Source organism: Pelodiscus sinensis, chromosome 2 (assembly GCF_052426305.1).
Source record: "Pelodiscus sinensis isolate ZL-2025 chromosome 2, ASM5242630v1, whole genome shotgun sequence".
NCBI classification, from domain to species: Eukaryota; Metazoa; Chordata; order Testudines; family Trionychidae; genus Pelodiscus; species Pelodiscus sinensis.
In genome coordinates, this window is record NC_143053.1 from 73,491,053 (window position 1) to 73,514,534 (window position 23,482).

General features: G+C 46.2%; 1 protein-coding gene across 3 annotated transcripts in view; it reads left to right on the forward strand.

Annotated features, from left to right (window-relative positions):
- CCDC178 (coiled-coil domain containing 178) overlaps positions 1–23,482 on the forward strand; it is a 382,168-nt gene that overhangs the window by 42,234 nt on the left and 316,452 nt on the right. For 2 of the 3 annotated variants that reach the window (XM_089776273.1, XM_089776275.1), the window contains exon 5: positions 3,828–4,024. In XM_089776273.1, the coding sequence (XP_089632399.1) occupies positions 3,828–4,024 (197 nt within the window). The remainder of the gene's footprint in view (positions 1–3,827; positions 4,025–23,482) is intronic. The other variant, XM_089776274.1, reaches the window with a different exon arrangement.

A 23,482-nucleotide genomic window follows, 5' to 3' on the forward strand; every position in this document is an offset into this window, starting at 1 on the left:
GACTGGTTCGCAGCCCTCGACTTACAGGATGCTTATTTCCACATTACTATTCATCCGGCTCACCGTCGATTCCTTTGCTTTGTAGTCGGCAACGCTCACTTCCAGTAACGGGTTCTACCGTTCAGCTTGGCTTCAGCCCCCAGAGTCTTTTCCAAGATGTTATCTGTAGTGACCACTCATTTACACCGCAAATACGTTATTATCTTCCCGTACCTAGATGATTGTCTGATAAAGGTGGGAGCTCGGCAGGAGGCATCTCGCATGGTCTCGATAGTCAGACACCCTTTCAACTCCCTGGCACTTGTTATCAATGAGCAGAAGTCCACAATGGAACCCACTCAAGTCATAAATTTCATAGGTGCCAGACTAGATTCCATCACTGCAAGGGCATACTTACCAGTCGGCCGGTTCCAAGCTATACAAGACCTGATCACCGTCCTACAATAAGCCCCCTTTGTCCCGGTCCACACTTGTTTATGGCTCATGGGCCATATGACTGCGACCCCATTTGTGGTCATGCACTCCCCTCTTCACTTCCGATGCCTGCAGCATTGGATAGCGTCAGTCTATATTCCGGCAAAGCACGACATCCACAGATTGGTAACTCCTCCACCTCAGGTCCGTCTCTCCCTGCTGTGGTGGACCAAGCCACAGAACCTGATGGCAGGTATTCCGTTTTGCCGCCCTCAACCTGCCTTTCAGATAACTACGGATGCATCCCTCCTAGGATGGGGGGCTCATACGAATGGCGTGACAACCCAGGGCACATGGATGGCTACAGAGAGAGCACAGAATATAAACTTGCTAGAGCTCAGAGCTGTGCGCCTGGCTTGCAAAGACTTCATATCAGGTGCAACTGTCAGAATACTTACAGACAACATAGCTACGATCCTTTATATAAACAGGCAAGGGGGAGTGAGATCACGATTCCTTTGTGCTGAGGCAATACAATTGTGGAGTTGGTGCATAGCAAATAATATCAACCTACTCACATCATACTTACCAGGTATTAACAATACCATAGCGGATGATCTCAGCAGAAGATCCCCCTACGGCCACGAGTGGGAACTATGGTCAGATGTTCTTCACCAAATCTTCCATCAGTGGGAGACTCCCCAAGAAGATTTGTTCACCGCAAAAGACAATGCCAAGTGTTGTCTCTTTTGCTTCAGAGCAGGGATGGGGATGAAGTCAATGGGCGATGCATTCTTAATCAGTTGGAAGGGCCAGTTGATGTACGTGCTTCCTCCAATGCCACTCATACCTCGAGTGTTGGAGAAGATCAAGGCAGACTGCATGCAAGTGATCCTCGTTGCACCAGCATGGGCGAGGCAGCCTTGGTTTCCCTTCCTCCATCTAATGTCGGTGAAGCCCCCACTTCCTCTTCCCCTCTCCCAGACCTTTACCAGAACGGCATTCGCTTACTTCATCCAAAACCAGACACATTACACCTGACGGGTTGGTTTTTGACTGGTTCACTGAATTCAAACACCTTTGTTTGCAACAAGTCAGATGCATATTGATGCATAGCAGGGGACAATCCACGCACATGACCTACCTGGCGAAGTGGCATCGCTTTTTTCTATGGTGTTCCCAGCGTGACATCGATTCCAAAAAGTCACGACTACGTCACATACTAGACTATCTATTACATCTACAACAGTCTGGTCTTTTGCTGTCCTCCCTGAAAGTACATTTATCTGCCATTAGTGCCTTCCACCACTCTGTGGATGGTACTCTGGTATTCGCTAACTCTATCATGAAAAGATTCTTCAAGGGTCTAACAAATCTTAACCCTCCTCGAAGACCACCTCCCCCTTTTTGAATCCTCAACCTGGTATTGGACACTCTCATGCACCATCCATTTGAACCTCTCGCCATTTGAACCTTCTCGACAATGAAGGTCCTCTTTCTCCTAGAAATCACGTCAGCAATGAGAGGCACTTATGGCGCTTATGGACAACCCACCATTTACCTCCTCAACAAATCCTTTCTTATAGCCTTATAGACACTTTTACCCAAAAGAACTCTTATGTGGTCACACAACATCTCTGCGCCTCTTGCACTGTTGCCTTGTTTCACTGATCTTAGCTTTAAACACAAGAAGTTTTTAATAAAAAAACCCAAACAAACCTGCATTGTGTATTAAAATCACCTTATGGCGCTTATGGACAACCCACCATTTACAACTTTTACCCAAAACTCAGTTGTATTAAGACTATACCCTGCTTTTCTTCCTAAAATGTGTTCAAAATCCCAAATTAATGAGACTATTGTTTTGTCCTCCTTCTACCCGAAGCCCCGCTCGTCCTCTCGGGAAGCCCTGCTACATACTCTTGATGTATGTCAAGCTTTATCCTTCTATATCCACAGGACCTGGGAATGGTGTAAGATGGACCGCTTGATAGTATCATATTCAAGATGTTCCAAGGGCTGTTCCCTATCGAGCCAGCGTATTTCAAACCTTATAGTACAATGCATTAATACGTGCCACAATATCCAGAAAAGACCTTTTCAGTCTTGTCCTACGGCCCATTCTACAAGAGCCACTGCCACCTTAGTGGCGTTTGTCAAAGGGGTCCTGTTGATGGACATTTGTAGGGCTGCAATGTGGTCATCTGGCACTACATTTATACAGCATTATGCAATTGCACGACAGCTGGCAGGGGACTCAGCAATGGATTTAGCAGTTTTGGCCTATAACAGTAAATCTAGCTCCGTAGCGCGGACAGATACTGCTGTGTAGTCACCAACAGTGGAACACCCACGAGGACCACTCGAAGAAGAAGAAGTTACTCACCTTCGTGCAGTAATGATGTTTCTTCGAAATGTGTCCCCGTGGTTGCTCCACATCCCGCCCATCTCCCCATTCTGGAGCCTTTTCTATTCTTGTTTCAGATTGATGATCTGTGAGAGGAACTGGCAGGAGCCAGACCATGCAAGACGAAAAGGGCATGAACGGCGTGTGGCACTGGCAACACATGCGCGGCCGGCTGACTACGGCTAGGGAAAATCTCTGACCTGCAGCACCAAGACGAGTCCAACACCAACAGTGGAGCATCCACGGGGACAACTCGAAGAAACATCATTACTGAACGAAGGTGAGTAACTTCTTTCTCAGCGAGAATAAGTGCATTAAAGGGAAATGAAATAATTTTGCAGTTGTATTTTTATCTGGCTGGCATCCCCATAAGAACAGGGAGGTTGTCAGCTATTTTACTATACATTTACTATACTCTGTAACTGAAAAAAAGTGAGGAAAAAAATACTGTTGAAAGTGTTAGTTTTGTGTAGCAAGTAATTGTGTACTCTCTGGGGGTATGTCTAGACTACACCTCTGAGTTGACAGAGAGATGTAGATTAGGCATGTCACAATTGCTAATGAAGCAGGGATTTAAATATTCTGTACTTCATTAGCATAAACATGGCTGCTGCTTTTTTCGAAACAGAGCTTTTTCGAAAAAAACCCCGCAGTCTAGACACATCTGTCGAAAATAAACCCTTTTTCAAAAGATCCTGTAAACCTCATTTTTTGAGGAATGCAGGATCTTTGGAAAAAGGGTTTATTTTTGACAGATCTGTGTATGCTTTGACAGATCCATGTTTATGCTAATGAAGAGCAGGGTATTTAAAACTCAGCTTTATTAGCAATTTTGACGTGCCTAATGTACATCTCTGTTGACAGAGGTGTAGTCTAGAGACACAGCCTGGTATATGTAAATAGGACCGCTTTATGTTGAGAACTGAATTGAAAGGATGTATGTACGTGTAAAATTAGAAATATATATAGTTTTATATGTGACTTATAAAAATATATTTTGAAACAGCAGGGCTTTAACCTTAAAGCAGGAAACAGAATTGGTGTTATCAGAGGTCACTGAGCTGATTAAGCGACTAGAAGCTGAATGTAAAGAAGCTGAAGAAGCTTTGAAGCTCGAAAAACAGCGAAAGAAAAAGCTTGCAATGAAAATCGATTGCATGTCAATTTGGAGGCTTCGACACTTCCCCATAGCTGTACAAAAAGGTACTGTGATTAAAACTAACAGTTTTCATTAAGTAGCTTCAAAGGGATAACCGAGTTAGTCTATAACTGGAAAAACAAAAGCTCATGATATCATCTACATGTTTTGTTAGTCTTTAAGGTACTGCTAGACTATTTGTTGTTTTTTAAAATTTTCCAGTTTTTGTTAAGTTGTAGTCTGTATTATCAAGGAGAAAATAATCAAGAACAGTTAAACGGGAAACATGTTAGCTCTGCTAGCACTGCAGTAACCTGTTGATTTACTTTTTTCTTAAACAATTATGTATACAAAAATTGAACATATAAAGGAAAAATTAAGCATTTATTTATGAGTGGTACATATAAAGTGCAAGCTGGTCGCCATTTTGGAAGAGAAAATTAGAAGACTGGAAGCCCAAGTGTCAACCCTACACTCCATCAGAGAGGATGAAGACTTCCTCGATAGAAGGCAGCATTTAATCCTACAAGCACGGCAGGCAGAAGAGCCACAGAGGGCAGTACAGGACCAGGATGAGAACTGGCAGCATATAACTTCTACAAGGGGAAAAAGGCCAGCATGGGAATCCCCCAATGCTATAGAGGTAAGTAATCGCTTTCAGGCTCTGTCCACAGGCTCTGCGAATGCTTTGGAAGGGACCCCACAAGGAAAAAACCGCAAGGGAACACCATCTACTGAAAGGCATGGGATGCGTAGTCCTAGGAATGGGGGTTCCACGACCACCACCCCCAAAACAAGATGACGGGTGGTGGTGGTCGGAGACCCCCTCCTAAGAGGGACTGAGCCATCCATCTGCCGTCCGGACCTGGAATCTCGAGAGGTGTGCTGCTTACCGGGGGCTCGAATTCAGGATGTGACTGAGAGGCGTACCAAACTGATCAAACCTTCAGATCACTACCCCTTCCTGCTTCTCCATGTGGGAACTAACGATACAGCCAAGAATGACCTTGAGCGGGTTACTGCAGCTTATGTAACGCTGGGAAGAAGGACCCAAGAATTCGGAGTGCAAGTGGTGTTCTCATCCATTCTCCCTGTTGAAGGGAAAGGACTGAGCAGGGATCGCCAAATTGAGGAAGTAAGTGCGTGGTTGCGCAGGTGGTGTCACAGAGAGAGCTTTGGTTTCTTCGACCATGGGACTTTGTTCTGGGCACAAGGATTGTTAGGAAGAGATGGGATCCACCTAACCAAGGGTATGTCTACACTACCCCGCTAGTTCGAACTACCTAGTCACGAGGAGTAACGGTAGTTCGGAGTAGGAACCTAGTCCGAACTACCTAGTTCGAGCCCCGTGTAGCCGCGCTGCACGGGGTTCGAAGCAGCGGGGATTTAAAAATGGCGGCTCCCCGCTTATGCTAATGAAGCCCGGGAAATTCAAATCCCGGGCTTCATTAGCAAGTGCGGTATGCATACACTACCCTCCTAGTTCGAACTAGGAGGGTAGTGTAGACATACCCCAAGAGAGGAAGGAGCATCTTCGCGGGCAGGCTTGCAAACCTAGAGAGAAGGGCTTTAAACTAGGTTCGTTGCGGGATGGTGAACAAAACCTTGAGGGGAATGGGAAAGTCAGATAGCAGGAAGGAATGCAGAGAGGAACGAGCAAGAAAGGAGGACCCATGTTTCGAATGGAGAAGATAGAGAGATCCACTGGTTATCTGAGGTGTTTGTACACTAATGCGAGAACACTGGGCAACAATCAGAAAGAACTGGAGGCCCTGGCCCAGTCCAAGAAATATGATTTAATTGGGATAACAGAGACTTGGTGGGATGACTCGCATGACTGGAGCGCTGTCATGGAATGGTATAGACTGTTCAGGAAGAACAGGCACGGGAGAAAAGGAGGAAGAGTTGCACTATACATCAGAGCAATCATAGTGCTTTCTTAACTCCAGTATGTAGAGGGAGAAAAAAACCTGTTGAGAGTCTATGGGTTAAGTTTAGAGGTGCAAACAACAGCAGTGATGTTGTGGTTGGTGTCTACTACAGGCCACCAAATCAGATGGATGAGGTAGATGAGGCTTGCTTTGGAAAACTGAGAGAAGCTTCCAGATCGCAGGCCCTAGTTCTCATGGGGGACTTCAATCACCCTGACATCTGTTGGGAAACCAATATGGCAGTACACAGGCAATCCAGGAAGTTTTTGAAGAATGTTGGGGATAACTTCTTGGTACAAGTGCTGAAGGATCCGACCAGGGACCGTGCGTAGCTTGACCTTCTGCTCACAAACAGGGAGGAACTAATAGGGGAAGTAGAGGTGGGTGACAACCTGGGAAGCAGTGATCATGAGATGGTAGATTTCAGATTCCTGACCAAAGGAAGAAAAGAGAGTAGTAAAATACACACCTTGGACTTCAGAAAAGCAGATTTTGACTCCCTCAGAGTCCTGATGGGCAGAATCCCCTGGGATGCTAACATGAAGGGCAAAGGAGTCCAGGAGAGCTGGCAGTATTTTAAAGAAGCCTTATTGGAGGCACAGAAAGAAACCATTCTGATGCGTAGCAAGAAAGGCAAACTTGGTAGGAGACTGGATTGGCTTACAGAGGAAATCCTTGGTGAACTTAAGCACAAAAAGGAAGCTTACAAAAAGTGGAAACTTGGACAAATGACCAGGGAGGGGTTTAAATGTATAGCTCAAGAATTCCGGGGGATTATCAGGAAGGCGAAAGTGCAAATGGAATTGCGACTGGCTAAGGATGTGAAGAATAACAAGAAAGGTTTCTACAGGCATGTGAACAAGAAGAAGGTGATCAGAGAGGGTATGCGGCCCCTATTGGATGAAGGAGGTAACCTAGTGACAGATGATGTGGGGAAAGCTGAAGTACTCAATGCTTTCTTTGCCTCTGTATTCACGGACAAGGTGGGCTCGCGGACTAATGCGCTAAGTGACGCAAGATGGGATGAAGATAGACAGCCCTTGGTGGGTAAAAAACAGGTTAGGAACTATTTAGAAAAGCTAAATGTACACAAATCCATGGGTCCGGACTTAATGCATCCGAGGGTACTGAGGGAGCTGGCAAATGTCATTGAGGAGCCTTTGCCCATTATCTCTGAAAAGTTGTGGAGATCGGGAGAGATCCCGGATGATTGGAAAAAGGCAAATGTAGTGCCCATCTTCAAAAAAGGGAAGAAGGGAGATCCAGGGAACTATAGGCCAGTCATTCTTACCTTGGTTCCTGGAAAAATCATGGAAGGGATTCTTAAGGAATCCATTTTGAGGCACTTGGAGGAGAGGAAAGTGATTAAGAATAGTCCGCATGGATTCACAAAGGACAAGTTGTGCCTGACTAATCTGATTAGCTTCTATAATGAGGTAGCTGGCTCTGTGGACATGGGAAAGTCCAGCCAGCCCAGAACCCCCATCCCACATGCAGGAACCCGGTGTACCAGCAACTTCCCATACCCGCCTTTCCTCAGCACATGGGGGTGGTGAGGCTGCTCCCCTGAGGACATCTGGGCCTATGTTGGAAAAGGCCTACTGTCCAGGCCTCAGATGGCTTTCCTCCCACTACATCACCTTCATTTGACCTGAGAACTGTCAGTCTCAGCTCACAGATGAGGATAAGGCTTCAGGGACAGTGTCTCCAGGGATGACTAACCATCTCTCTTTTCTCCACAGCTGGACAAGCTGTGAGAGGGGAGTGGGTGACACCACCTGGGGCAGCCACCTGACATCGGGGACCCACAGGCATTAGAAAATGTAGGAGGAACTCCTGTGAGAGCACATATCTGTGCTCCAGGTCCTGCATGAGATGCTGGAACAGAGGCTCTGGAAAGACATGCAATTGCAGAGAGAGACCTGGAGAGAGTTGCTGAAGCAGGGCCTACCATGTGTGTGGCAGTCCAGTCTCTCCTCCCCAGCACAGAGCCAGCTCCTGCTCCTGCTGTTGCTCTAGCCCCAGTTCCTGGTCCTCCCCCACCTCCTATGCCAGACCTGCCCCAGCTTGTGTGCCAGCCCCTACCCCAGCTCCAATGCCTGACCCTGTTCCATCCCCACCTCCTGCTTTTCCCCCCTAGCCTCCCCCACTTTGTGATCGTTGAGGTGCCTGTACACGAGGCAGTGGTACCAATCGAGCCAGATACCAATCCTACTCCCAGCCCTGAGCCTCTTCTTCCCTCTCCCCCCTTCTTCCCTCTCGAAGGTTTTCATCTCCCTCCTCCCCACTCTCCTCTCCCAGGTTCTTTCCCTAGTTCTTCCCCCGTTATTTTGACCCCAAATAAAAACCACACACTGTTTGTTTCCAAAAAAACAATGTTTTATTGTCTCCGCAGGAGAGGGTGGAGGGGAGAAGGGAGAGAGAGGAAAGGCAAAGAGAGAAAATGCACAGGCCACTTGTGGGGAGGCCTAGGGGAGAGTATCATTGGGGTCCTTGTGAGAAACTCTCCCTCAGGGCCTACTGGATGCACATACACCCTTGATGGGCTCTCCAGATGGCAGCTGTGTGCAGCTGTTCAAATGCCCTGCTGACCCAGCCAGCCTCTGCCCCCCACTCAAGGAGAAATGTTTCCCCCCATCATCTCTCACATATTGTGGAGCACACACCATGTCGCCACCACTTGTGGGATGTTCTGCTCCCCAAAGTCCATCTGGGTGACGAGGTATCTGAACCTTGCTTTGAGATGCCCGAAGGTGCCCTCCACCACTGTGCAGGCCATGCCAAGCCTTGCATTGAACTGTTCCTTTGAGTGGTCAAGGTGGCCTGTGTAGGGCTTCATGAACCAGGGCAACAGAATGTAGGCTGCGTCCCCCATGACACAAAGTTGCATGTCCATATCCCCGACCCTGATGGTGCAGTTGAGAAGAAAGTGCTGGCTTCCAGCTACTGGAAGACGCTGGAGTTTTGGATCATGCAGGCATCATGCACCTTCCACAACCAGCCAATGAAGATGTCGGTGAACTGCCTGTGGTGGTCGATGAGTGCTTTTAGGACCATGGAGAAGTACCTCTTGCAGTTGATATAGACAGATGCCCAGTGGTCAGATCCCGGATGGGGATGTGGGTGCTGTCAATAGCCCCCCTCCCACAGTTGGAGAAGCCTATGTTGGCAAAGCCAGCTATGATGGGTTCCATGTTGCCGACGTTGATGACTGTGCAGCAGGACGGTGTTTATGGCCTGCACCATCTGGAGTCAAACAAACAGAAAATCACAGGGGTGCCAGAGTCCATGGGAGGTCCCTGAGCTCGCCTCCTACCCACACGTACACAAGGCAACCCCCTACGTAGCCCATCCCCCAGCAGGGCTATGTGAGGGCCAGACTGAAAAACCGCCTAGGGAAGGTGGCTTCTCCCCACTCCCAAAACCCCCTTTTCCTGGGGTACCCCATTCCAGCAATTCACCCTCCTCCTGGGACTTAATCTGAAGGCACCAAACCTGCATGAGGAGGGCCCTAACAATTGTCTTTCCCCCACTGAACTGGTTGCCGATGGATTGGTAGCTGTCCAGCGTGGCAAGCTTCCACACAGTGATGGCAACCCACTTCTCCAGGGGGATGGCAGATCATATGTGTGTTCTGTCATGAGGGCAGGGGCAAGCCAGGCACACAGCTCTATGATGCAGATTGCTTATTTCGAAATAACTGTGCAGTGTAGATGTACCCATAGTGGTTTTGGAAACAGGAGACTCTGTGTTCAGGTCTTATTCACTTCCTAAGAAAGGCAATATGTCATGCAAGCAAAACAAAATGATACTTTTACAAAAATATTTTGAGGAAAGAGGAGGTATTTGGTAAAAAGTCATCAGGCTCATGATTCATTCACATTTTCATTTCAGTGATCTGAAACTCCTGTAACTCTTCTGCCAGGTAGTGCTGGCAGCAGCCAGGACTGGGTTCAATATCTAGGAGTTCCTTTTCAGCCATCTCACACAAAACTGGCCACAGAGTAACCTGGGAAATCCACACATACCCCTGGGTGCCTCTGAGAGGCAATGCTTCCTCACTTGCAAGCACAGAGTTGGAGCATAGAAAAGAAACTTTTAATGAAAGGGGAGAGAAGTAACATGACATTAGCTTGGGAAAACACCACAAACAGCGTTCATAACCAAACCACGAGTAAACGTCCCAACTCAAATGGATTGAGCAATGTCCTTTGCCTCTCAGGCCCACAAGTCCAACAGTGTAAGTGTCCTATTCACAAGCCCAAACTTTCTCTGTACCCCACTCACAGTTGCTGCCCTTGGTCATGGCCAATAAGAGCTCAGAAGTGATTTTGAGAGCTCACGTCCCATCCTTGGGGGGTGGGGAGAGGAGGCATCTCATTCACTCTGCTGGCCACTTGCCACTGCTCCTACCAGCCGTCCACCGGCCGCTTCTGCCAGCCACCCTGCTGACTGCCCACCACTGTTCCTACTGGCTGCCCACCAGCTACTCCTGCTGGCTGCCTGCTCCAACCAGCCACCCCGCTGGCCACCTGCCGCTATTCCTAACAGCCACCTGCTGGCTGCTTTCTCCTGCCAGCTGCTGCTTCCACGATGGCTGTGAGCCAAACCTAGTGATTTCAGCTCTTTGTCAGTTTCCTCAATGATTTCAGCTCTTTGGGCCACCACTTAGGCTGGCCAAAAGATTCCAGCCCCCACTGGAATAATATTTCAAAATAACAAAGAGTCTGTTTTAGATCTATCCTTAGAACAGAGGTGTGAGGGGGAGAAAGAGAGACAAGTTGAACCAGCCTTACAGTTGACACATGGAAAGCATGTAGCCTGCTGGTCCAAGATCCTTCTTCCCAATCCAATCCACTTGAATCAGGAAGGGGAAGGCTTGTCCATTTGAGACTGTTCACTATGACAGTGTCTCTCCTGCAAGCACTGGTGGTCATATTTTACAAATCCTAAATTTAGGGTTAACATGGTTTGTGACCCCACAACAGTGAAATTAGTTACAATAGCCAACATTCCATTCCAACAATTGACCATCCATCAGGCCTATAGCACTGGCTGAGCTGGATTTACATAACCACATGCTGGATTCCTTTCCCATTACATGAACTGTATTTGCATATCGACAGTTGACTATCTTATGGGGTAAACAACTGAATGAGCATAACCATACCTAGGACTGCTCTCCCCTTTCAGCTGGCTGTATTAGAAGCAGTGGTTCAAACCCTGCTTACACTACTGTAGGGAGATATTTGTGCTATGACTTTATTAAGGAAGAAATGAAAGAATAGGAATACTGAAAAGTATGGATTTTAAGTATTCAACACAATGATTCAGGGTTATAGCTATTAAAAGGGTTACTTTCTCAGACAACAGTTGCAGGATACTTTAAATCATATTAGTGTACTACATATATGTATATTAATTTCAATATATTCTTCTGTACTTTAATTAGGAATAAGAAATGTTTGGAACACGGACTATAACACATTTTTAGTTTTGGTAATAGAAGTAGTGATAACATTTTTAAAAAAATCAGCATGGGATTCTAATATGAGAGAACTCTGAAAACTCCGTCCCCTTGAGTTACATCATCAAAGTCAGCTGACAAGATTCTTTCCTTGTATTAACTTATATTGTCATTGTCATTATTATGTTTGTTTATTTATTCAGATGCAAAAACTAAAGCAGAGTTAATAGGGAGAGTACATACTAATAATTTCAGAGTAAAAAACATTACAGGGATGTTGTAATTATCTCAAGTGTTACAAACCCAAGAATTTCATAGTTAAAATGTAGCAAGGTCCCTCTGAACCTGGCATCAGACCCTGCATCTTCCTATGTTTCCCTTTTTGTTTCTGTCATTTGCTGGTTCCCAAACACTTCAGAACTGGCAGGTCACTGCAGTTGACCTAACTCTCTGGATAAGTCTCAAAAGTCCACCCCTTTCATGGTGTGATGGACCGGGCCGAGTCTGGGCATAGCTGAAGGCATCCACTCAGGGCAAATTGCTCAAATACAGGGCTCTCTATAGCCCCCAGACTGGAGACCTTCCCATATAGGCCACAAAGCAGTCCCACAGAGTGCTTCAGCTGCCTGCCTGGCCAGCCAGAAGCCTCACGAGCAAAACCCCTCTGACACCTCGGCAATATCCGTGCCCCAGATGGCCTCGGGCCTCATACAGAGGTGAGGGGTTTTAGAACCCAATCTCACCTTCTGTGAACAAGTTCTGTCTGGTTCCAAGAAACCAGCCACAGATCCCAGGTCAATTTACCCTCTGGATCTTACCCACAAGATCACGCTGAGCCAATCCTTTAGCATCTAACGTCTAAAGATTTATTACTACCAGAAAGAAAAGCGCGAGAGTAAGTTTGTTAAAGTATCATACATTACATGTATTGAATCTCCTAGTTCTCGATGCAGGCTTGCAGCAGAGATGTTATAACTGCTGGCTTAAAAGTCTTTGGTGTACATCCTACGTCAGGATGTGTCCACAGTTCTTTCCGGTTCCTCGATCCCTGCACTCTTGCCTCTGGGATGAAGAGCTGAGCTGAGCACCAAAATGGAGGATGCCACATGGCCCCATATACCTCCTTCCTCATCTCTTCTTGGCTGCAGCAGGTCACCTGGCCAGTGGCCTATCCCTGTGTTCCTTGCTGGTAGCCCTTAGGTATCAGTCACCATTCTTGAGGTGTGACCTTGGCCTATAGAGGGTTATTGTTCCATGGAGACTTGCTCATTAGCATATCCATAGGCTGAGCATTCTTCATCTATTGCTCAGCCTCAAACAGAGAAGTTTCCAATATTAACACAGAGTACATATTTATAACGTCACACCCAGACATTATACAAGTATATGAAGAGCATATATAGAATCAGAAGAAAGAAAGCTTTCATTTGACACCTCACATGATCCCCTTTGTACCACTTTTGGGGCAAACACCCTCCCCTCATAAGTGCAGCAGCGATCTGGTTGCTTCCCTAAAATCCAGTAACGTGACACATGGTATAAATCAAAAAAGAATCTCTAGTTCAAAAGGAATAATTTTGGGAAAATTCTATGGTCTGTATTATACAGGAGCTCAAATTAGATGATCACAGTGATCCCTTCTGGCCTTGGAATAATTGAGTTCTGGGATGTATTGTTTTCATTTGTCCTACCTTTGCAGGAATCACTGCACACTAAAATGGCCAGCTTATTCTGTGATGTAAGTGTATACTTAAAAGAAATGCAAATATGTTGAGGTATGGAAATACACAGTTAAGGCACTCAAACAATCTTAATTCTGCCCTCTAGTGTTGCTGTGATATAATGGTATAATTAAAGTATTTCACTGCTTGTCCTAGACTAGATGAAATTGATTGTTTGAAAGACACAGATGTGTCTTCCCCTCATGGTGTCACACAGTTCAGAGTTAACTCTTGCAGTTGACTACACTGACTTCAGTCCAGTATTGCCTCCTGACATCTTGCAAGGCATTCTGTGAGGTCTGATACAATAGTTACATTTTCTAAACGCCCCCCCCCCCCCCAGTTAATAAAGCACATTCCAGGAGATCTTACATGAATTAAAAATAAAAAAGGAGTCATATAAAAAGTGGAAACTAGTTCAAATTACAAACGATGACTACAGGCAGTCCCCGAGTTACGCGGATCCGACTTATGTCGGATCCACAGTTACGAACGGGGCCCTTCCTCTCCCTGGTCTCCAGCAGACCAGGGAGGAACACGCGGGCAGCGGACAGCCCAGACGCGTCTGGGCTGTCCGCTGCCCGCGTGTTCCGCCACTTTGCTTCCTCTCCCTGGTCTGCAGACCAGAGGGACGTGGAGCAAAGCAGAGCAAAGCCACGGAGCCCGAGGGCAGCAGGATAGCCACGGCGCATCTGGGCTGTCCCGCTGCCCCCGTGCTCCGCGGCTTTGCTCTGCACGCCTGTGGTACAGCAGCTGGGGCGCTGCCGGTTGGTCCCGTAGCGCCGCTCTGGGCGCCACTGGACCAACCCTGCAGCGCCCCAGGTGTCCCTAAGTCAGCAGCTGCTGAAAATGACCAGTGGCTGATTACAGGAAGCCCTTTCCCCGGGCTTCCTGGAATCAGCCGCTGATCAGTTTCAGCAGCAGCTGACTTGGGGATGCCTGGGGTTCTTAAGTTGAATCTGTATGTAAGTCAGAACTGGCGTCCAGATTCAGCCGCTGTTGAAACTGATCAGTTTCAGCAGCGGCTGAATCTGGACGCCAGTTCCGACTTACATACAGATTCAACTTAAGAACAAACCTACAGTCCCTATCTTATACAGGCAGTCCCCGGGTTACGTACAAGCAAATATGCAGGGGCAAATTAGAAAGGCGAAGGAACAAAATGAGCTCAGTCTAGCTAGAGACATAAAGGGTAACAAGAAAACATTCTACATATATATATCAGAAGCAAGAGGAAGACCAAGGACAGGCTAGGCCCATGGCTCAGTGAAAAGGAAGAAATTATAACAGGAAACTTGGAAATGGCAGAAGTGCTTAACAGCTTCTTCTTTGAGGGTCCCTGTGGATGCTCCACCTAGGTGTGTCAGTGCTGCTATGCACACGGTCTGGAGATTCTTGCTAGCAGTCCTCCCTCCCTTCCCACTGGCCACTGGCATGTGCTTCAGTATTGCACAATCACTCAGAATGACAGTTGCACACACGCGGGCAGCTGTTCCTTCAGTTCCTTTTCAACCATCACTGGCATTGGTTGCACCTAGACAGTCTCCCTTAATCCAATAACAGTAGCAAAACAGAAAAAGAAGAAAAAAAAGAAGAAATTTCTTTGTACTAGTGATTTATAAGAACTGAAGAAAAAGAACAAGCGGTGTGTGGGTGCTACCCACGTGCCCGAATGCACCACAAACAGGCAAACCCTGTCATGCTCACACCACTGGGATTTAAAAGGTGCACAGGGTCTGGGATCTTTATCTCAGCAGCAGATGGACATGAGCAGTGTCTGCAATGCTGAGGGCAGGACCACCCAGTCAGCCAGTGCCCGCACTGCCAGAAACTCACCCCAAGATCAAAGAGAGCAAGAGATTTACAGAAAATAATTCTTTTTACGGACAATACCATGGCTGAACCGCAGCTTCACTCTACCCCACCAGAGATGATACTCCTGGGGTGGAGAGCAAGAGAAGCACTCCCTTGGAGGGATATGCCAGAGAGCATGACCTGGAGCCAGTACAAAATGCTCCAGGTCTCCTGCTGAAGCTCAGCCTCTGAGCAACAAAAGACCTCCTAAAGAGGAGGCTGACAATGTTTGCCTTGAGAAGGGCTGTCAAAAGTGGGAAAAGGGATCCTACTCAAAGAGAAGCAGTGATCACAAAATGAAGCACAGAGCCACTGCTGGCCAAGCTTTGGGCTCTCCTTGCAGCAAACCCTCGGTACCAGTGGAGAAGCTGGCACTGGTAACAAAAAAACCAAACCAAAACAAAAAAGAGCTGGCAGACTTCAAAGCAGCGGAAAGTCGCACACCGCTAAACACTCGCTACCGCCAGTACCAGTGGGTATGTCTACACTACCCCGCTAGTTCGAACTAGTGGGGTAATGTAGGCATACCGCACTTGCAAATGAAGCCTGGGATTTGAATTTCCCGGGCTTCATTTGCATAAGCCGGGCGCCGCCATTTTTAAATCCCAGCTGGTTCGACCCCCGTGCCGCGCGGCTACACGCGACATGAACTAGGTAGTTCGAACTACCGTTACTCCTCATTCCACGAGGAGTAACGGTAGTTTGAACTAGGAAGCCTAGTTCAAAATACCTAGTTCGTGCCGCGTGTAGCCACGTGGCACGGGGTTCGAACCAGCCGGGATTTAAAAATGGCGGCGCCCGGCTTATGCAAATGAAGCCTGGGAAATTCAAATCCCGGGCTTCATTTTCAAGTGCGGTATGCCTACATTACCCTCCTAGTTTAAACTAGGAGGGTAGTGTAGACATACCCAGTGTGATTTAAACCACCAGTGACACAGCTGGGCTCAGCGGCAGCGAATTATACAGCAATGCCCCAACCACTCCCGGCACCGAGGTACATAATGGAGATGGATCTCGTGGTAGCCTCAGTACTATGCACACCACTCTGTTACCGATGGCACACCAAGGTCCAGAAGCTCCATATTACCATTGACACCAGTATCACTTATATCAGCGAGATTTAGCGATGAGGAGGAGGGGGAAATAAGGGACCAGTGCATAGTTCCCCAATATACTGTAACACAACAACAGCAACTCCAGAACTGGCAGATGACATAATAGATACCTCCACCGCTTCCACCACAGTGGCCCTACTGGGTCCCATTGGTGCCCTACAGAAGCCAACAAACACAGTTACAACAAACCCTCCAGGTACCCAGGGCACAGTTGGCCAACATGAATGCACAGAAGTGAGCTGACTACAGCCCAGACAACCATGACAGTGATTAATCTACAGAGGAAGTATCACAAGATTCTCCTATTCCCCCTAATACATCATATTCCACGATGATGAACACAGTCTCCCCGCATCACCAATCAGAGGGGACGACTTTAGAAGGTTTTAAGACCTGTTCTGGAGAGCAGCAGACACACTTGACATACAGCTTTCTGATGTAATGCAAAACAAGCATAAACTCACAAATATACTCAACCTACCTCAACATACCAAACTGACTCTGCCGATCAACAAAGCTTTGATGGGCCCAGCATCAGTGCCTTCGAAGAAACTGGAGAAGAAGTACTACGTAGTACCTACCAGGGTGGAATTCCTCTTCTCCCATCCTTCCCTGAATTCACTAATAGTCGAAGCAGCCAATCAGAGGTGGAAGCAACCCCAATACCCCATAACATCAAACCATGACAAAGAGATAAAAAGGATGGATGCTATGGGGAAGAAGGCCTAATCATCAGACTCTCTCCAACTGAGGATTGTGAATTATGTAGTTCTGCTAGCAAACTACTCATACCAGATGTTTGAATCCTTCAATTTGTTTATTCAGTACATACCAGAAGACATAAAGGAACAGTTTGAATCAAATGTCACAGAAGGTTTATTGATTTCCCGAACAGCATTCCAAGCAGCATTGGACACAGCAGATACAGCAGCCACGTCCATGGCATCTGCAGTGGTGATGAGGAGAGCGTCATGGCAACAACTGTTGGGGTTCCCCAGGGAGGTTCAATCGAACAGTGAGGACCTTCTATTCAAGGGCAAGAAACTCTTTGCAGAGACAACAAACTCATCTCTCCACATCTTAAAGACTCCAGGGTAACGCTATGCACACTGGGAATACAGATTCCTGGAACTAAGAGAAAACAATACAAACAATATAATCCAAGATTCAGAGCACCAGTGTATACACAACAGCAAAGGTCCTACGAGAACAAGAAGCGTATGAGACGAACATGACAAGGACAACCAAATGAGCATCCATCATTGACCTAAGCGTCCAATTTGTGTCAGCAAATTTGAAATGTTGGTTGAGAGCCCCATTTCTCCAGGGCTGACAAAATCAGGGAAACAAATATTCAGAAACAGATTGGTCAAATTCTACCTGTCATGGGAAACCATCACCTCAAACCAATGGGTCTTAGAAATAATTTGAACCGAATATTGCATACCATTCACAGCAGTTCCACCATCTCACTCCCCTTCTCTGTTCCTCTTCAGGAACCCTTCTCACAAGCTGGTTCTCCTGGAAGAAGCACAGGATCTCCTAAAACTAGGCGCTATAGAGGAGGTGCCCAGCCTATATGGAAGAAAGGGATTCTATTCCCGATACTTTCTAACTGTCAAGAAATCGGGGAGGAGGGGTGGAGGCCCAGTCTAGATCTTCATGAATTCAACCGGTTCGTCATCTGTCAGCATTTCAAGATGGCTACATTGGCAAAGATCTTACCTGCCTTGGAGAAAGGAGCCATGGCTAACTACCCTCAACCTTCAGGACTCATATTTTCATGTATCAATTCACCCAGCACACAGATGATTTCTCAGGTTTGCGATCAAGGACTTACACTATCGGTACCAGGTGCTCCCGTTCGGCTTTTCCACAGCACTGAGAGTCTTCTCCAGAGTCCTTTCTGTAGTAGCTGCACATCTGCAAAGAAAACAAATATGCATATTTCTGTATCTTGATGATTGCTTGATCATGGCATCCACCTACAGGGACACGGAGCAATTGTTGGAGACAACAAGAGAGCTTTATACATGCTCAGGCTCCTACTGAACTCGGACAAGTGCACTCTTACTCCTATCGAGACACTGGAGTTTATAGGAGCGCAGCTGGACTGCAACCAGGCTATAGCTTCACCACAGAGCCCCCTGGATCCTGACATCCCCTCGATGGTCCTTCTGGATGGCAGCCTGCAGACAGTGCAGCCAGGCTGCCGGCAACGTGTCCATGAGATGCAGCAGAGTCCCTGGGAGCAGGTCTCGTTCCATGTTGCAGAATGCCGTGGTGCCCCGGGTGAGGGCAAGCAGAGCACTCCGAGACACAAATGCTTTGCTGTCCCTCATCGAGGTAGACCAGCAAGCGGGGAACCCCTGAGAACTGTCTGTCCGGGATGGGGGTCGGGTCCCTTTAAGCACAGCCCTCGGCTAGCCTGAGACAGCAGCTCCACGCTCTAAGTCCTAATCTGATGCCCTGCCGGCACTGCTTCCGGCCATCCTTAATCTTGGTTCAGGGTCTACTCAATGTGGACATGCTAGTTCGAATTAGCAAAATGCTAATTCAAACTAGTTTTTAGGTCTAGATGCACTAGTTCGAATTAGCTTAGTTCGAATTAACTAATTCGAATTAAGTTAGTTCGAATTAGTGCTGTAGTGTAGACATACCCAATGAGAGCATCCACATAGATTTAATGCACTTCACTTTAACTTTTCTATAGGGTTGTTGATTAATAACAGTTAACTCATGCAATTAACTAAAAATTATTTGAGATTAATCACAGTTTTAGTTGCACTGTTAAACAATAGAATTTCAAATCAAATTTATTAAATATTTGGATTGTTATTTTATATTTTCAAATGTATTGATTTCACTTACAACATAGAATACAATTTTGCTGTACTCATTCTATATTATTTTTATTACAAGTATGTGAACAGTAAAAAAAAAATCCCAAAAGTATTAGTATTTTACAATTCACTTCATACAAGTTGCTATAGTCCAATCTCTGTCATGAAAATGCAACTTACAAATATAGACATTTTTGTTACATAACTACACTCAAAACCAAAACAGTGTAAAACTTTAGAATATACACTCAGAACTTTAGAATCTAACTTCACTCAGTAGATTTGCCTACTCTCTACCTGCACAGAACACCCTTGCCCCACCCCTTCTTTAAAGCCCCATTCCCACTGCCTCTGGCTCTTGCTCTCCCCACCCTTACTCACTTGCTCATTTTCAGTAGACTTGCTCAAGACCTGTGCTCTGGGAGGTGGTGAGGGCTCTGGCTGTGTGTGGGGCTTCTGGAGTGGGGCCAAAAATGAGGATTTCCGAGTGCAGGAAGGGGCTCCAGGCTGAGGCAGTGAAATGGGACACAAGAAGGGGTGAGGGATACATCTGGGGCTGCACACTCTCTGGTGGGACCAGGGTTTTGAATTTAGGAGCGGGCTCTGGACTTGAAGGGGTGGATCTGAGAGATGCAGAATATGGGGGGACTCTAGGCTGAGGCAGGGGGTTGAAGTGTGTGATGTGGTATGGACTCTGGGCTGGAGGTACTGGTTCTGGGATGGGGCTAGAAATGAGTTAATGGTGAAGGAGCGGGTTCTGGGCTGGGGAGGAGGTTGTGGCATATGTGAGGGTGAGGGCTCTGGCTAGGGATGTGGTCTGTGGGCTGGGGCTGCGGATGAGGGGTTTGGGGCGAAGGAAGGTGCTCTGGCTTGAGACCATGAGGAGTTTGAAGGTTGGGGGTAATTAGGGCTGGGGCCAGAAGGGGTCAGAAGGGCAGAGTTCGGGTAGCATTTAATTTAAACAGCTCATAGAAGCAGCAGTATATCCCCCTTGTAGCTCCTAAACAGAGACATGGCCAGGCCACACTGCACACCACCTTGTCCACAGACTCTGCCCCTATGGCTCCCATTGGCTGCAGTTCCCAGCTAATGAGAGCTGCAGGGTACTGCCTTGAGCAGGGGTAGCATGCAAAGTTCCTTGGTTGCCCCTAGTTGAAGGTGTCAGAAGGGATACATGCCAGCTGCTTCCTGGGAATCACGCAGCATGCAGGGTAGCATGGGATCCCTTTTGACTGGGTGTTACGATCAAAAACTAGAAATGGTGTCCACTTCTTATTGACAGTGTCACCAGAAAGTGAGAACAGCTACTACTGTAGCTGGGATTGCAAGGTATTTATATGTCAGATACGTTAAAAATTTGTTTGCCCCTTTATGCTTTTGCCACCAGTCCAGAGAGTAGGGTTCCATGCTGCTGATTCTTGTTAAAAAAATGCATTAAAGACTTTTGTGACTGAATTCCTTGGGGAGATTTGTATATCTTCTGCTCTGTTTTACCTTTATTCTGCCGTACATTTAATGTTATAGCACAGTGGTCCCCAACCTTTACGGGCTCCCGGGCGCCCGGGGGCGGGGCGACACACGTGCCGGGCGCCCGGGGGCGGGGCCACACTTGCGCCAGGAGCCCGGGGGCGGGGCCGCGCGTCCTGGGGCACGCCAGGGCTGGGGCCGCCCGAGCCCCTTGTGCCGTGGGCCCGGGGCTGGCGCCGCTGCCTGAGCTGCGTGCCTGGGGCCGGCACTGGCGCCCGCATGTGCCCCGGGGCTGGGGCCACCCGAGCGCCGCGCACCAGGCGCCGGTGAGTGTCGCGCGCCAGGGGCGGGGCCAGCCCGGGTTGTCGGCGGGCGCCTACAAATGCCCCGGCGGGCGCCATGGCGCCCGCGGGCACCGCGTTGGGGACCACTGTTATAGCAGAATCAGATGATTACTCCACACATGTTCACTTCCACTATGGATTTGACAAAATACAAAGAAAGTACCAAGGAGTCATTTCTAAAGACAGCAATAGCACTTGGCCCAGGATTTAAAAATCTGAAGTGCCTTCCAAAATCTGAGAGGGACTAAGTGTGAAACATTTTTTCAGATATCTTAAAAGGGCAACAGTCTGAGGTGGAAACTATAGAAGCCAAGCCACCAAAAAAGAAAATCAGTATTCTGCTGGTGGCATCTGATTAATGATGAAAAAGAACATGCATTGGTTCACACTTTTTGGATCGTTGTTGAGCAGAATATGTCCTCTGAATTGTGTTGAAGCATAAAGGGGCATATGAAACTTTAGCACATCTGGCATGTAAATATCTTGCAATGTTTCCTAATACAGTGCCATATTAATCTTATTTTCACTTTCAATAACATTTAAACAAGAAGCAGGCAGCATTATCTCCTGCAAATGTAAACAAACTTGTTTGTCTGAACAATTAATATCTACAGGTCATTCAGTCGTCTTGTTCCGCCAGAGTTTTACATATTGTTTATTTTTGAGTGCAGTTTTTTGTAAATGTATTCACTTTCATGATAAAGACATTGCACTATAGAATTTATATTGGGGAACTGAAAAATGCAATTTTTTGTTTGTTTACAGTGCAAATATTTAATAAATATAAAATGAGCACTTTACATTTTATATTCTGTGTTTGTAATATAAATCAATATATTTGAAAATGTAAAAACATCCATAAATATTGATTTGCTATTGTTTAACAATGCAATTACTTACAATTAATTGTTTTAATTGCTTGTCAGCCCTGTTTATTTGGCTTAACTAAACTGGGTAAACCTATGTCTTCTAATCCTAACACTATTTCCAGCATTATTGCAGCTAAAGTGGCATTAGCATTCTGGTAAATGTTTAGGACATGTCTTAACTGTAGACAAAATCCTTATGGCTACTACATTTTATCAGGTGTTTTTGTTCTGTAAATTAGGGAGATCTGAATTACTTGCCTTTAGTTACCTCTTTTTTTATGCACTTATTTATTTTTATTTGTATTATTCTCCTGTGTCCCCATGTCCACAGTAAGTGAATGGCTCATATTTTTTCATGTACTTATCTTCGCAGCATCTTTGAGAAATAGGAACCTATTATTTTAAGTTTACAAATGGGGCTACAAGGCTCCGAGTGACGAAATTATTTGCTCTAGGCCATACAGGAAATGTGTGGCAAGCAGGAAATTGAAGTTTAGATGAAGTATGATGTGGATCTGTCAAGTGGAAATAATGTTGCCCAAAATAAAGTATTTTTGTACAATTTCAGAAACATTGCAACATGACTATGATTTCAGTTTTTATTGATAGGTTAATTTCAGCATTTTAAAATGGTGCTTATTGGTCAAAGCTACCAATAGACAATACCTTAAAAGATTTTTCATTTGTTTGAATGGGCAAGTATCTCTTCCAGAATTAATAAAGCTATTTTGCATGTGGCTAAAAAGACAGGTATCAACATTTTGCAATATACATAATATGAAAAGTCTTAACAGCATATTCTTGTATTTCAGTATTTCACAATTGATTATAATAGTTTTCAGTATTTTTCAATGGAAACTAGGACAAATAACAAAGGATGAATATAGGCAAGCAACTCGGGAATGCAGGGGCAAGATTAGAAAGGCAAAGGCACAAAATGAGATCAAACTAGCTACAGGTATAAAGGGAAACAAGAAGACCTTTTATAAATACATTAAAAGCAAGAGGAAGACCAAGGACCGGATAGGCCCATTGGTTAGTGAGGAGGGAGAAGCAGTAACAGGAAACTTGGAAATGGCGGAGATGCTCAATGACTTCTTTGTTTCGGTCTTCACCGAGAAATCTGGAGGTGTGCCTAATGATATTTAGAAAAATGTATTATTTGTCAAGAAAATCCAAAGAATTCAAAATTGTTGAAAGCCATCAGTGCTGGACAGAATTCTGTGGTAGTGGCAGCAGAAGCCACAAGAGATTAATTACATTGGTAGTTACTGGATGAATTTTCTAGTTTAGAAGAAGTGCTACCAATACTCAGTCAGTGGAGTTGTTTTCAGAAATACACAAGTAAGTTGAATATGATGCATATCACTTTTGTATTGAATGCAGGAAAGAAAACAGACTTTGAATATGATCAGAGTGAATCATGTTCTCCCTTTTCTGAAATCACCAGAGTGAACATGTTCCCCAGCAGTTGGCCTTGTTGCCTCGTTTGTTTGAGGAAAAACACACAAAAGATAAGCTACATAAAATAAAAACATTGGAGAGAGCAACTAATCGAAAGGAAACAGCACTCCAAAGAAGAGATGACGACATTTTGTGCAGAATATCAGTGAAAGACTTGATTGCTTAGGATGCATTTTATCCTTCAGCATGCTTTTCTTCCTAGTACAGGCAGTCCCAGGGTTACATGGATCCGACTTACATCGGATCCCTACTTACAAATGGGGTGAGGCAACCCCGCACTAGCTGCTTCCCCCCAGCAGACCAGGGAGACGCAAAGCTAGCGCCCCCCCCCCCCCCAGCAGACCAGGGAGACGCGGAGCGGCTTTTCTCAGCAGACACCTTAGCTTGAGAATAAAGGACTGAGGGAAGTGAGGTGTGGGAGAATAAAAGTGAGCTCTGAAGAAATGTT